Genomic DNA, 12,896 nt, shown 5'->3' with positions numbered 1-12,896 from the left:
GATTCCTCAAGGCCAGCCAGCCAATACACGCTGCTCTCATTTTTGGAAATTCAGTGCAATCCTGCAGCTTCTTCTGAAATTTCTGTTTCTTAATGTTTTTCTGCTACCCTGTAAGAATGCAGAACACATCATTGCTTTTCTGGAAACTGCACTTGTCTGTCATTTGAACAGCATGTCCTACAGCTTCAACAAGGAAGCAGTGCAAGGCAATGGTGAAACTCATAGCCAGGTGAAAAAGATTTTACTAGTCAGGGGGTGTGAAAAGAGGAGTTAAACTATCAGGACAGCAAAATAAAAATCTCCTCAAAACAAGCCAAAAAAGTAACTATATAGAAAATAGTATGGAAGATGACACCAATGAACACCCAGAAAGGAAAGAGCAGGACTGGTACCAAACTTTGATTATAAGGCAAGCGTTATGATATATTTACATACAATATAAAATTACATTGCTATTTTCCTGTTTTCCTGTAATACCATTGTTTGACGAGGTGGTTAATGTCAGCTTATGTGACTTTTTTAAACAATGGAAACTTCTAATTTTAAATCTCAGGCTAGAGATCTCACCTTACATTTAATTAGGAATCCTGAAACAGGTTCCTTGCTAAATATTTGTCTGTTTCAATATATACCTTTACTTCTCCCCGCAAAGTTGCATATTTTTCCCTCCAGTTCAGTTTGGTCTCTCTTGTATCCCAAATATTTTGAATATATCTAATGAGGGCTCTCATCTACCCATTGCTGTTTTCTAGAGAATCCTCCTTCATATCCCAAACTCCGTGACATCTACTTCATCAACAGACTTAAACAGCTCCTGAAACTCCTGAAAGTTACACTGTTATACCTCCAATAGATCAGCACAGACCAATATTTCAGAGCGCATTCTCTCTCATGAGTCAACACTGTAGATTGTCAGTTTTTATACGATTGTTCTGTGAAAGAAGGATAAAGGTAGAAGAACCAAGTATCATTTTACAGTACAGGCCAAGCCGAGTGCAAACCCAGCTGACAACACACTGCAGTGTCCTCCAGCAAGTTCTTCCCGAGCAAAAGAGGTGCTATATATAGCAGCTATCTTGCATCTGTCATACAGTGTTGCCAGTCGTAACACTGCAACAATTAAGTGACTCGATCACCAATGCAGGGTTGCTTTTCTTATGCATGCACACAGAAACAGCTGTTTCACTGCCTTAGGGGTCCCTTTTCTTTGACACCTACTCGGCACAAGCTGTTTGCCAGGCACTTGCTGACGCGTTCAGTCAGTTTTGCTGCTGCTGCTGCTTTTTAGTGCTGAAGCCTGAAAGGCTCAAACATACTCAAAGCTGCAAATCCTGCAGAAGTGCTCTGTACATCCACAGATGTGAGGACTTGACTTTTTATATCACGTTTACAATTCCTAGATAAAATTAGGGTTGCGGTGGGGCAGCAAAGGAGAGGTCCAGCAAACATGACTGCCGCAGTAAAACAATGGTAAAAATTACACCCCAGCAAAAGTCCTGTAAAAGGGGCATGGCGTGGCTTTTACTACGGCCCCATCTCCACAAGGATGCTACCAGCAGAACACCAGAGAATAACCAGGAGCACAGTCACAAATTTTAGTGCTCTCGAGCACGTTAGAGGCACATTTTGTTGTTCCACTTTTATGAACCACAGTATTTTTACCACCTCATTTATAATTTAGTACTACCTGTCAGGCAAAAACTACTCAAACACACGATCTTCATTTGTATTTGAAAAAAACCACCCTGATATTCCTCATATTCTCTTCCTCATCCTCCAGTAAGGTAGTTAAAAATCTTACTTGCTATAGGAACGCCATTTGCTAACCAGCTTATATTAGGCTTTGGGTTGCCGTTAGCTCTGCAGATCAATGTGCCATCTTCTCCAGGAGACAAGACCAAGTTTCTGGGTGCTGTTATCCAGTATGGGGCAGCTGGGGTTAGAAAGAAAAACACAGCAATTGGTTTCCAAAGTTATGTACGGAAAATCATACGGCACAGTCATGGTAACCAGAAGATAATTCAAACAAGGTATGTACAGATACAGATTTACACTTACACTGTTACTTTTTTTTTTAATATATGTGTGTGCATATATATGTGATATTCAATGATTAACCGGTAGCCTGTACTTTGGCTACTGAGCTATATGGAGCTTTTGGCTACCCGTTGCATTAAAATTCTGAGATAAGCAACAAGAGGTTCTTTGTTTCATTTAGGGTTGCCTGCTTTGAATCTAATTTGCCCTTCCTAAAGAAAGCAAAATTTATCCGAGTGAGGCATCTGCAGAGACTAGAGTGGTCTTTTGATTAATTTCAGAGATATCCATGCTCACAGTAGTTATGGTTTAGAAATTAATTTAGGCTTGATTACATAAAAATATTGCATGTCAAGGGTGAAATTTAGAAATGGCAAAATCCTCAGTCCCGCTGAATTCAATGGGTGATTGCAGTGGGGCCAGATGTTTACCCGAGACAGCTGAAAACACACAGAGATCAAAATGGATGGAACACTGTCCTTCCCAAAAGACATTAATCTACGTCTCCATCTCTTTTACAATAATCAACCACAAATAGCATATGTTATCACATCTTGCAATTAAATTTCAGATTTTGGATTGATGGACAGATGTGAACAGAAAATTAAACTTGCTCTCAAAGAGGAGGCTGAATGCGATCATAAAATGATGCTGGTCTACAATAAAGCAAATGGCTATTTAGCATGCTAAGTAAGCAATACAGTTGATTATTTCAATGACTAATTAGCTGTCATTCCAGGTTTTTTGTTTCATGGTATTGAAAACATACTTAAAATTCCTATTTAGACAAACATACTGTAAGTGTCTTTAGAACTAGTAAGGCATAATCTTGGGTAAAAAACATGAAGACAGAAAACCAGAAATGTCAATTAAGAGAGAAAAAGAAAGAAAAATATAAGACCATAAGACAAATAGTAAAATAGAGAAGAGAAAGAATCTGGGCTATATGAATGGAGAGCAGAAAAGATGGAGAAAATAAGAGGGAGTGAAGAAGAGAGATGGGGAGGAAGATACAAAAGCAAGGGAAAGAAGCAGTCTAAGGACAGCTAATCAAAGAATCTAAAATAAATGTAGCACAGGTACAAGCAAATAAATTATTTTACTACTGTTACAGTACAGCCTCAATTTAGCCTGTAGCTTTATAAAATAACATTTAAAAAAAATTAGAGATAGTGAAGCCCTTCCAGTGGCAGAAATCAGTCAGTTTAATGATCATTTCCTCAGTGTGTGTTTTGTTTTCTGTTTTTTACCATTAACATTCATCCCTTCAGCTATATTTTATCCTAGAAAGCTTACTTCAACCTTGCATTCCGGACACTAACGATATCACATTAAGGATTATTTTAGTATTACCTTTCACAGTTACTGAAATGACATGATAAGCAGAACCTAATATATTTCTTGCTATACATTTGTAGTTCCCAGAGTCAGCTTCAGAAACATCTATAATCTTGAGAGTTTTCTTAAAGTTTTCAAAAAATGTTCTGTTGGCTGGCAGTTCCCCACCCTCTTTAATCCAGTGGATTCCCGGTGTGGGTCTGGAGAAGCAAAAGCACAGGTCAAATTTAGGGACGGAAGAAAAGGAAGACAAGAGTTCAATACATTATTTTTTTAACATATATTTTACAAATAATTATTTTAAGAGCCTTTACCGAGATTTTGGGGCATGTCCAGCAAATGTGCAAAATATGCCAGCATTTGTTTCTAGGAAATGACAAGCCTCACTAACACTGTCAATGGCCATCTGTTCATAGGCTTAATAATTATAGACTACATTTGTCTGCTGATTAATCTAAAAACCCTGACGGTTCAGGAATGAATACAAGTGTATTTTAAATCTTATTGCATTTATACTATTAAATTGATGATCATGGTGCTTTAAAAGGTAGTTTCTAGATAATGACAAGTTTATAATTGGCCTTAATTTGAGCAATACCCTAATGCTTCATAAACATCATAAATTTTACAGCAGAACTGTAAGGACACAGAAATATTTCCTATGAGAAAACAAGAAAAAAAAAACATCAGTGCTGAGTCAAGGATAGCTACTTGTCACTGCACCGCATCTAAAACCTGGCTATGCCCCATGTTCCACTGAAGTTGAAAGTTGTTCAAACACCTGGAGATACACTTTTAATATTATAAGGAATTACAATGCGTTGCTTACTGAGTAGAATGTCCTGTCTCAAATAGTAATGACTCAAGGCAAATATTCCCCTAGCAGTCTAGTACCACATATTTTGTAACAGAGACACTTAGCCAAGTTGACTTTTAATTACAGTAACAGTAATTAGGAATAGTTGTTTTAAACAAAACCTGAATCTGGTCCTTTACGGACAACTACACTGCACTGATGCTTGTGTCAAGCTGTGTCAAGCTGTGCATGAGCATGCCCTATGGAGCTTATGCAAGTGAATACATGTGCCTGATGCTGTGCTGCATCATTTGCAGTTATTGGCTTTCCTCATGGCTACCTCAGAGCACTCTGCATTATATGCTTTTGTGCACCGTAAACATGTTTACAGCTCCTGAAATAGGTACTAAAGGTTTTCCACTTCTGCACTAACCAATCTGTTCTCAGGTTTCTTCCTGAGAATGAAATTGATTTAAGATTGAAGTAGTTCATGAAGTTAAATTGCTCTTTAGCAATTTTCTACTTGCACAATAACCAGCAGAAGAAAACTTGCATTAAATCAAAGAAACAGCTACCAATTAAACTCTATTACACTGAGAAATTGGATGTAAGGAGCTGAAGGTATGTTCTAACTCCCACCTAGCTGATCTACTAAGTAATTATTAGCGTATGTGAGCAGCTTTTTCAGATTTGACCAGCAGATTCTTATCTATTTTTATATAATTTGAGAGCCTGGTTGTAAACTTAGGGAAAAAACAGAGACTTGATTCCCGAGTCCAATTCTGCAGATGTTCATCCAAGGTTACCCTAGGGCATTTCTTGTCTCCTTTAAAAAAACACAATGGGACAACCTGAATGCTGTGCATAGTGTTTGGGGATATGAGAAGGCAGAGGCCATAATATTTATGTTCACAGTCAGTTTAAAAGCTGCTGATGCCCAAGCAAATGGTGAACTTCCTTGAAAGAGCTCTTTTCATTTTACATTTCTGTTTCTTTGAAATACCTAAGCTTATACAGTGGTAATATTTTAAGCATCTCTGAAATGTTTCCCTCTGTTTCCATATTTTTATTTAGAAAAACACTAACTAAAAAGTAACTCACAATCCCGCTGCAATGCACTCCAGCAAAAGCACACTTCCTCTGAGTTCCACTTTGGTACTTGTGCTACCTGTTGGTGTTAGAAGAATTGGTTGCTTCTCTGTAACTGGCTTGGCTGGAAGAAGAAAGTAAAATTAATTTCTAAACCTTATTTTAGTATTTATCTATTTAAATATTGTTCAAATGCATACATCCATTCTCACATTGTGGACAGTGATTTTGCTGCACTTTGGCCATTTAATTCAAAATACTTGTGTTACACAACTACACATTTCAACAAATTAGGTTTTTGACAGACAACAATCATATCTCAACATGTTAAATGCTATAATTTTGAACACATACATGACAAATGTTGTTACTGAAGACAGGAGCAACTGATACATAGTTTTTACATAGGCAGCTATGCAGCCTGGTGGATGGATGCGGAGCCTTAATCCTAAGCAGCCCCTATTCACGTCAGCAGAACTATTACAGGGGGTAAGAGGTCACTGATGTGAGTCATAGTGCAAGACTGAAAGTTACCAAAATTTCCATAAAAACACAGATACAGCAAAGTTATCGTATTCAGACAAAAGGTACACTCTGTTTTGCAATATGCTTTGTTCAGTATTTTCCAGACAACATGAGGCATCTTTTCAGAAGCTAAGCCTCATATTCTCCTCTTACTATATATTTAACTTTCATTCAAGCTGTTCCCCAATCTGGTGATAAAGGACCATTGATTAATCCACAAGAAATAACCACAGCAAACAGACAGCTATAAATATAAGACCCATTTCTGACATTATACTCTGTTGGCTTTGAAGTATTATGGTATTTCATCTGCGTTCATGGAAGTCAGAATAAGAGTGCTTCCTGTAAATACTCTAATGTTCTTCTATAGTAATTTGAAAATACAGGATTAAATTGCTCTAAAGTGCAGTAGCAGTCAGAATTATTATTTTTTTAAAAAAATGTGAGCAGAAACATAATAACCTTGTTTATTAGGGTACAGGATTTACTGATAGTTTAATATAAATAGAACACTTCATTCTAATACAGTTTGTGCTATGAATTCCTTAAAAACAAGTACATTAACAACTTAAAGTTGAGAGAAAAGGGTGGGCTAGAAGAATGCAGTTGATAGTCACAGGCTATTACTAATCTCCCCAGTTTCAGCACTGTTAAGGGCCACTAACTCATTTTGCAGGACTACGAAAATTCAGAATTACCTCTGGTATTTCTGAGTTGTGAGTCAACAAAATGGTGTTTTCCTCACTAATTGCAGCTAATATATAATTCTGTGTTCAGATACATATTTCTTGTTTGTTCCTGAATGACATCTTATTTTTATGCAGAGAATTAAAATATTCTGCGCCCCTGTTTTATTTTAGATTCCTGTAAGTTATAGTTTAATATGTACAAAGCTTCATTTGACAAGGAAAAAGACAGAAATAAAAGAAATATTGTGTATTATCTATCTCACACAATATCAAGTGGAGAGTTTAGAAACTCAAGCGTTACGGTATCAGCGTTGCTCCAAAGTCAGCCTTGCTAAACACACATACACCTGTTCGGGAGGATTTAATTCACAATATACAAAAGACCATTCAACGCAGATTAATGTAAAGATCAGCTTAAACACCAGACAAACAAAACTCATCTTTCCCCTACGAAGTTACTAGTACAGATAGTATTAAAATGTTTAGATTTTACACTCATGAAATATGTTAAAAATGAATGGTACATTCAATAAATTATTAAACATGAAGTGCATCTGTTAAATGCTTAATTGTTGTTATTTATTATGCAGCATGTGATATTGAATAGTCCTAGTGATAATGAACATATCAAACTACTCGTTAAATCGGAGGGAAAAAATATTAAAAAGCAACACAGTGTAGAAGCAATCAGTCAATTTTAAAAATCTGCCCCAGTGTGAAAGGACTCATTTATTATAAGAGTTTGTATTTTTAATGAGCCATATGGTACAATAACATTGAAACATGAAATATTTGAAAGGATCACACTGTGCAGTCCCTTTCTAAAGCATGTATTATCACCAGCACTAATAGATACCTTTAGCAGAAACTGAAAAGGGAGCAAAAGGTTAAGCAGCCATGGAGGTGAAGTTAGTTCACTAAATGCTACTGTGAAACAGGGAGTATCAGTGGGGACCAGTGTAACTCACCACCATAAATATCAGTGTCACTCAAATTAGCAGCTATAGTGTCATTCAATGAGTCCACTGAAATAAACAGAATATCATGAAGAATGCATACCAGAGGGATAAATCAAAATACTGGGAATCAAAAAGTGATGATATGGCCGCGGTGAGTTAATCAAATGATTGATTAATTTGTTTCAACAGTTACGATAATCATAACTTGATATTCTTGGACATGAAAACCATTTGAGAACTAGTATGTTTTACACTGTATTTTTTCAATATTTCAAATCTTACAAAACATTTTTTCAAAAGACAAAGCCTGATAAAGGCAAAAAATGACAGCTTTTCGAATTATACGTCAGGAACACTGGAGACGACATTTTAAGTTTATACAGTAATGTAATTTCATATTCAAAATTAAAATGACAAAATTCCCTAGCATAACACTACTTAATTTTGGCAAATAATGCCAAAGAGAATTCTGGATAAATACTACGTAAGTATGTAATTAGGTAATGCAATACCTACTTGAAAAGACTTTTACAGAAATGGGTTGTTTCTGCTGTATAGTTTGTGTATGATTAAATCTTGCATAGCAGATATAGTCCTCCCGGGTGTCTTCTGGTTGAACATTAGAAAAATAAAGGTCTCCATTTAGACCCTGGGAAACTCTTTCACTTTGAGGCAGCCTTTGGAAAGCTAAGGGAAAACAAGAACACATTTATCTCAACTATAATACACACCACATTATTATGATCTGCAGACGCCACATTTGTTTGATTACACTGTTTGTTGGTTTGCAAATATATAGATCTTTCTAACTTTCCTCTCGAGCTCCCTTGCCTTCCCATTCTTCCCCAGTGTATTGATCTCCAGCTGCTTTTGGCTTCATGCTTTTGGGCTGCATGTCTGCTTTTTCTTCATTTCTACAGAAATGGAAATTCTTTGAATTTTACCTTAGAGGGAAACTCCACCATCTGTGGTCTTGGTAAGCAATGATTAAGCACGTGAAAAACCCACAAAAAGTAAACTAATTTTGCATAAAAAAACAAACTCACCATTATCCATCCAAAATATTATAGGTGGTGGTAAGCCAACAGGAGGTCTGCAGTGTAGTACTAGTGAATCACCTTCTCGAACCTGATGGGGTTCTAGTTTTTCTTTTGTCCACAAAGGGGATCCTGTAGAGTGTAATTTTAACGCACATACAAACTATGGATTTACAAAAATTCCAGAATTTAAGGAAGAAATGCACATAATACTCCAGAAAAAAATAACTACATGCATCAGAATGTCCTATCAGGTTTACTAAAGATTTCTGTTCTTTTTCATGTTTCCTTGGGAGAAAAGTAGGTTTTCTTCAAAACATTTTTTACAGCAATCATTTGCTGAAAGTATAATGAACTGATTCAGATTATTTTGGTTATTCACTAAAGCAGTTCTATAACAGCATCTTGGAAAGTTTTAACTATGATAATGAGGGGGGAAAAAAAGACAGTTTTATTAAAACATGCGAGAACAGCACATTGTAAGCTGAGAAACTTGAAAAACTGATCTGAGATAAGAATCACATAAAAAGCTGTAGAAAGAGTCTACCATTAATCAAAATTTTGTAGCTTTATCAACTTTTTGGTGCCGGTCTGTTCTCTATTAAAGCTACTATAAAAATTATGGAATACATGCATCAGAAAGAGAATAAAAATTGTCCTCATCAATGATGTGCATTAAGGATTTAAACACTTTATTCTAATTGTAGCATCATATATACAACCCAATTTTAAATATGATAGGTCATCCAGGCGTACCCAAAAAAAAAAAAAAAATCAGGAAAGGGTTTGGGTTATTAAATTTTCTAAGGAATATTGGAGGCAACATGCAACACATTATTAAATCTGAATATCAGAAACTATATAATACCTTCTAACTTGATCACTTTGACTACTAAGTTTCTAAGATGGGGAAAAAAGGGAAACATTCATAAGAAAATCAGCAAACTGAAGTGTTTTACATTTTATGAACATTAAGAGCTTGACTTACTAGAAGGCCTTATAACAATATTGTTGGAAATGGCTGCTCCTCTCTCATTCCTTGCTGTACACTGGTATATTCCTTCATATGCTTCTGCCTTCCCACCATTCATAATATTTATGACAAGGGTCCCTGAATTTGGTTTCATTGTTACCTGTGCATCTTTATCTATATCAAAATGAGTTCCATTGCGTGTCCAGGAGAAGCTAAAATAATAAAAACAAAAAGAAAAGTTTCTTCTTCAGTTGCCTTTTGTAGATTGTATGGAGAGAAAGAAGAGAAATGCAATTTTCAATAATACATGGTATTTTTTCTTTAGCAGATAAGTAAGGCTTGCTCCCAAACTAAATTAACTAATAAAGTAATAGAGCTTGGCTGAACTCGTTAACAGGAGCCATTTCAAAGTCAGTATTTGGAAAAAAAAAATTACATTAAAAGATTCTGAAGTTAATCGCATACGGAAAAGAATTTATTTTCTTTCTACTAAAGATGATACAGTAACATCTGCAAGAACTGATATTGCTAAAGCTGCATTAGCATTTCCATTATAAAACCTATTGTTGAAAGGGTTTATAAACCTGCCTTTAAAAACTTGCTCTGGGCTGAAATGTGTCATCTCAGGTCCCAGCAGGACACCATTTCTTTTAATTGGTTTGACCATTTTGAAGTTATACACGTGGATTAAACACTGTGATGAGTTTGATTTCTTTTCACCACTCTAACACAAACAAACATGGTTCTTTAAATGAAATTTTGCAATCTGATAGCCCGTAATTAATCTAGTAAATTTATACTGGTGTTATTCAAAGCAGATGATGTTTTCAAAAGTTGTCACTAAAAATGAAGACTATTAAAACTCATTTTAAAAAAGTAAAAAAGCAGAGATTCACAATCTGCAATTTATACTACCATAATTCCTAATTTCTTTCTTATGCCTTGTTAACGGCCAGAAGTACAGTTACAGAGAGCGTGACCAACACCTGTGAAGCCCTGGGCACTCACAGGTACAAACGTTAACAGCGGTTTTCCTGCTTCTTACATTTCAGCTTCATAACAAACACTACACATACTTACTGTTCAGACTGCTTCCTAAAAGTATAAACATATACAGTATTAGAAAAGCTCAAATTTTAAGTGACTCAACTTGCGTGCTGACCTTCTGCAGTAGGAGGGCCAGACTGGACACACTATTTGCACTTCGTGGTGGGGGAGAGAAGAACTGGACCTGGCCAGCAGCACGGCACCACACTGCAGTGTTTTGGGGAGGACTAGTGTGCATAGTGAACCAATAGTGAACCTGTTCCTTACAACCTTGCAAGTGAGGTTCCTGCAATCCTCTGCTACCGTTAACACTGAAGGATACAGGGAACTGTAGTGCAGCTTCAAATGGGAGATGACAAATATGGTACAAAACCCTGAATTTGAGATACAGGAAAGTCAGAATCTTTGCTGCTCCAGCTATAGGTAGCAGAACATCCATAAACCTTTATGCCAGCTGCTCTTACCAATAAGAAGTTACCCTGTTTTAACAAACAATTCACACTCCGGGCAGAGAAAGTTAATCTCCAGAGCTTTGAAGGAACTCAAGGTCCAATATGCATTTGCAGGTCATCAAGACTGATGGACCAGACTCATTACTGAAATAAATTATTTGGATGTCGTATCTTTAAAGATAAGCAAAACTAAGCACAAGCTTATGAAACTCATTAGAAAATTCTGCACTTAAATCCTGTCACTGTAGCAGGGGAACAAAGTGAGAAACAGGTTTGATGGGAAAGGTGAGGCTGTAGAGCAGAGTGTCCTGGCACATGACTCAGATACGTCAGTCTCGTGGATGGTGCTCTTAGCTGCTCAGTTAAATCTAACCCAAAAAAGGCCTTCAAGAGAAACATCTGCAGAAGCAGTACAGTTGTCCCAAAGCACACAATAATCATCTGATCCTCAAGGTCAACACCCAGACTCCTGAGAATGGCATTGTGCCTGCTAAATTAAAATGCTGGTAAACACAGCAACTTTATAGCACTCCTACCGTTAACAGACCACTAAAAAGGGTGACAGTATCACAGATTATTTCCATCTTCTCCAATCTGCTACCCAGCATGATAATGACCATGATCCCAGCCAACCAGAAGGAATAATGTAGAAAAACCCCTGGTTATTCAGAAGCAGTACATTTAATGAGCTCTCAGTGTGTCTGAATAAGCAATTATAGACTGACCTTGCAAGTAAGTTGTAGCATAACACTACTGAGAACAGAGAGGTGCGCATTTCTTTTTATAGTCTGAAATCAGAAGCAATTACTAGCAATGCCAGAATGCTCTATGGCCACTGCTGTTCCCCACTGCAGGTACTCAGTATCTTGAAATGAGTAGCTTCCAAATATTTCAAGATACTGAAACAGAGCCTTAAAATGGACGATGATCAGGAATCTGATCTATACATAGCGTTACCATTTCTGCCAAAACCAAAACTTCAGGCTATTAAATACACTTGGTAAATCAAGGCTACTGATGATTAAAACTGATACGCATCACATAACTTCTGACAGAATGCTTATGTATTTCAAGATGAGCCTCATAAACTGGAATGATTTACAAAACATTGAATTTGTATTTATTAGTGTTACTCTGTATTTATTCAACATCCATTCTTCTTAGACACGAAGCCTAAATATGGACTGTGATGCAGTTACTACTGTGTCATGCCTTTCAGTGCCTTCCATGGGCATTTATCTATCTGCTCTTGTAATAATCGAGTCTTATTTTGTTGTTAGAGCTTTGAGGAGTAAGAAAATACGACAGTTCTTTGATGACTATTGAAAAGTTTAAATATCAAGTATAAGAGTAGTCAAGTTTATGGCACTATCTGGTAGGTGTTTAAATTACAAAGGTAGGAGTGTGTGCATGTTTCTGCATGTGCAAGCACATACATACGCATATACTTGTTAATTTACAGAAGTTATGTTATTTTCTCCTGGTTTTCCTATGCTGTTAGCCCAACAAAAGCAAAACAAAATGCTACTAACCTAGGAGGTGGCTTTCCTTTTGCTTCACACTGTATTACAATATTCTCTCGAGGGTCAACAATGTAATCTTTTGGAGATTGCTGAGTTATCGTAGGAGGTTGCGACACTTCATTATGGAATATAAGAAACAGAGAGCAATTCAGCAATATATTCAAAGTATCAGCGAGACAGTTTTGTAAGCAGAGGAAGCAGAATTGCAATTAGCAACCAAATCATCGACAGAAGAGTGGGGTTAAAATATCTTTTGTATTAGGAGGCTGAAGCCCTCTACTCTTGTAAATCAGTGTAGCTAAACTAATTTCCAACTGAGCTATGCTGATTTACAGCGGATGAAGATCTTGGCCAAAAAGTTTAATGAATATCATTTCTATATGTCAGATTTCAACAGATTTTCAAAAAACCAGAAGACACTTGAATTTTAA

The 12,896-nt window shown here is 36.4% G+C and overlaps 1 protein-coding gene across 37 annotated transcripts in view; it reads right to left on the bottom strand.

The window, feature by feature from the left end:
* The window catches only part of NRCAM (neuronal cell adhesion molecule), a 166,733-nt gene that overhangs the window by 58,410 nt on the left and 95,427 nt on the right, over positions 1-12,896 (bottom strand). For 24 of the 37 annotated variants that reach the window (XM_064447646.1, XM_064447787.1, XM_009511443.2 and 21 more), the window contains 8 exons: positions 12,475-12,580; positions 9,459-9,655; positions 8,480-8,602; positions 7,950-8,120; positions 7,443-7,499; positions 5,273-5,384; positions 3,391-3,575; positions 1,802-1,933 (listed from right to left, as the gene is read on the bottom strand). In XM_064447646.1, coding sequence (XP_064303716.1) covers positions 1,802-1,933; positions 3,391-3,575; positions 5,273-5,384; positions 7,443-7,499; positions 7,950-8,120; positions 8,480-8,602; positions 9,459-9,655; positions 12,475-12,580 — 1,083 coding nt within the window. The remainder of the gene's footprint in view (positions 1-1,801; positions 1,934-3,390; positions 3,576-5,272; positions 5,385-7,442; positions 7,500-7,949; positions 8,121-8,479; positions 8,603-9,458; positions 9,656-12,474; positions 12,581-12,896) is intronic. The other 13 variants (XM_064447911.1, XM_064447805.1, XM_064447812.1 and 10 more) reach the window with 2 other exon arrangements.

Source organism: Phalacrocorax carbo, chromosome 1 (assembly GCF_963921805.1).
Source record: "Phalacrocorax carbo chromosome 1, bPhaCar2.1, whole genome shotgun sequence".
Lineage (NCBI taxonomy): Eukaryota > Metazoa > Chordata > Aves > Suliformes > Phalacrocoracidae > Phalacrocorax > Phalacrocorax carbo.
The sequence above is the reverse complement of the archived record's forward strand: the minus strand, read 5'-3'. Positions and strand labels throughout refer to the sequence as shown.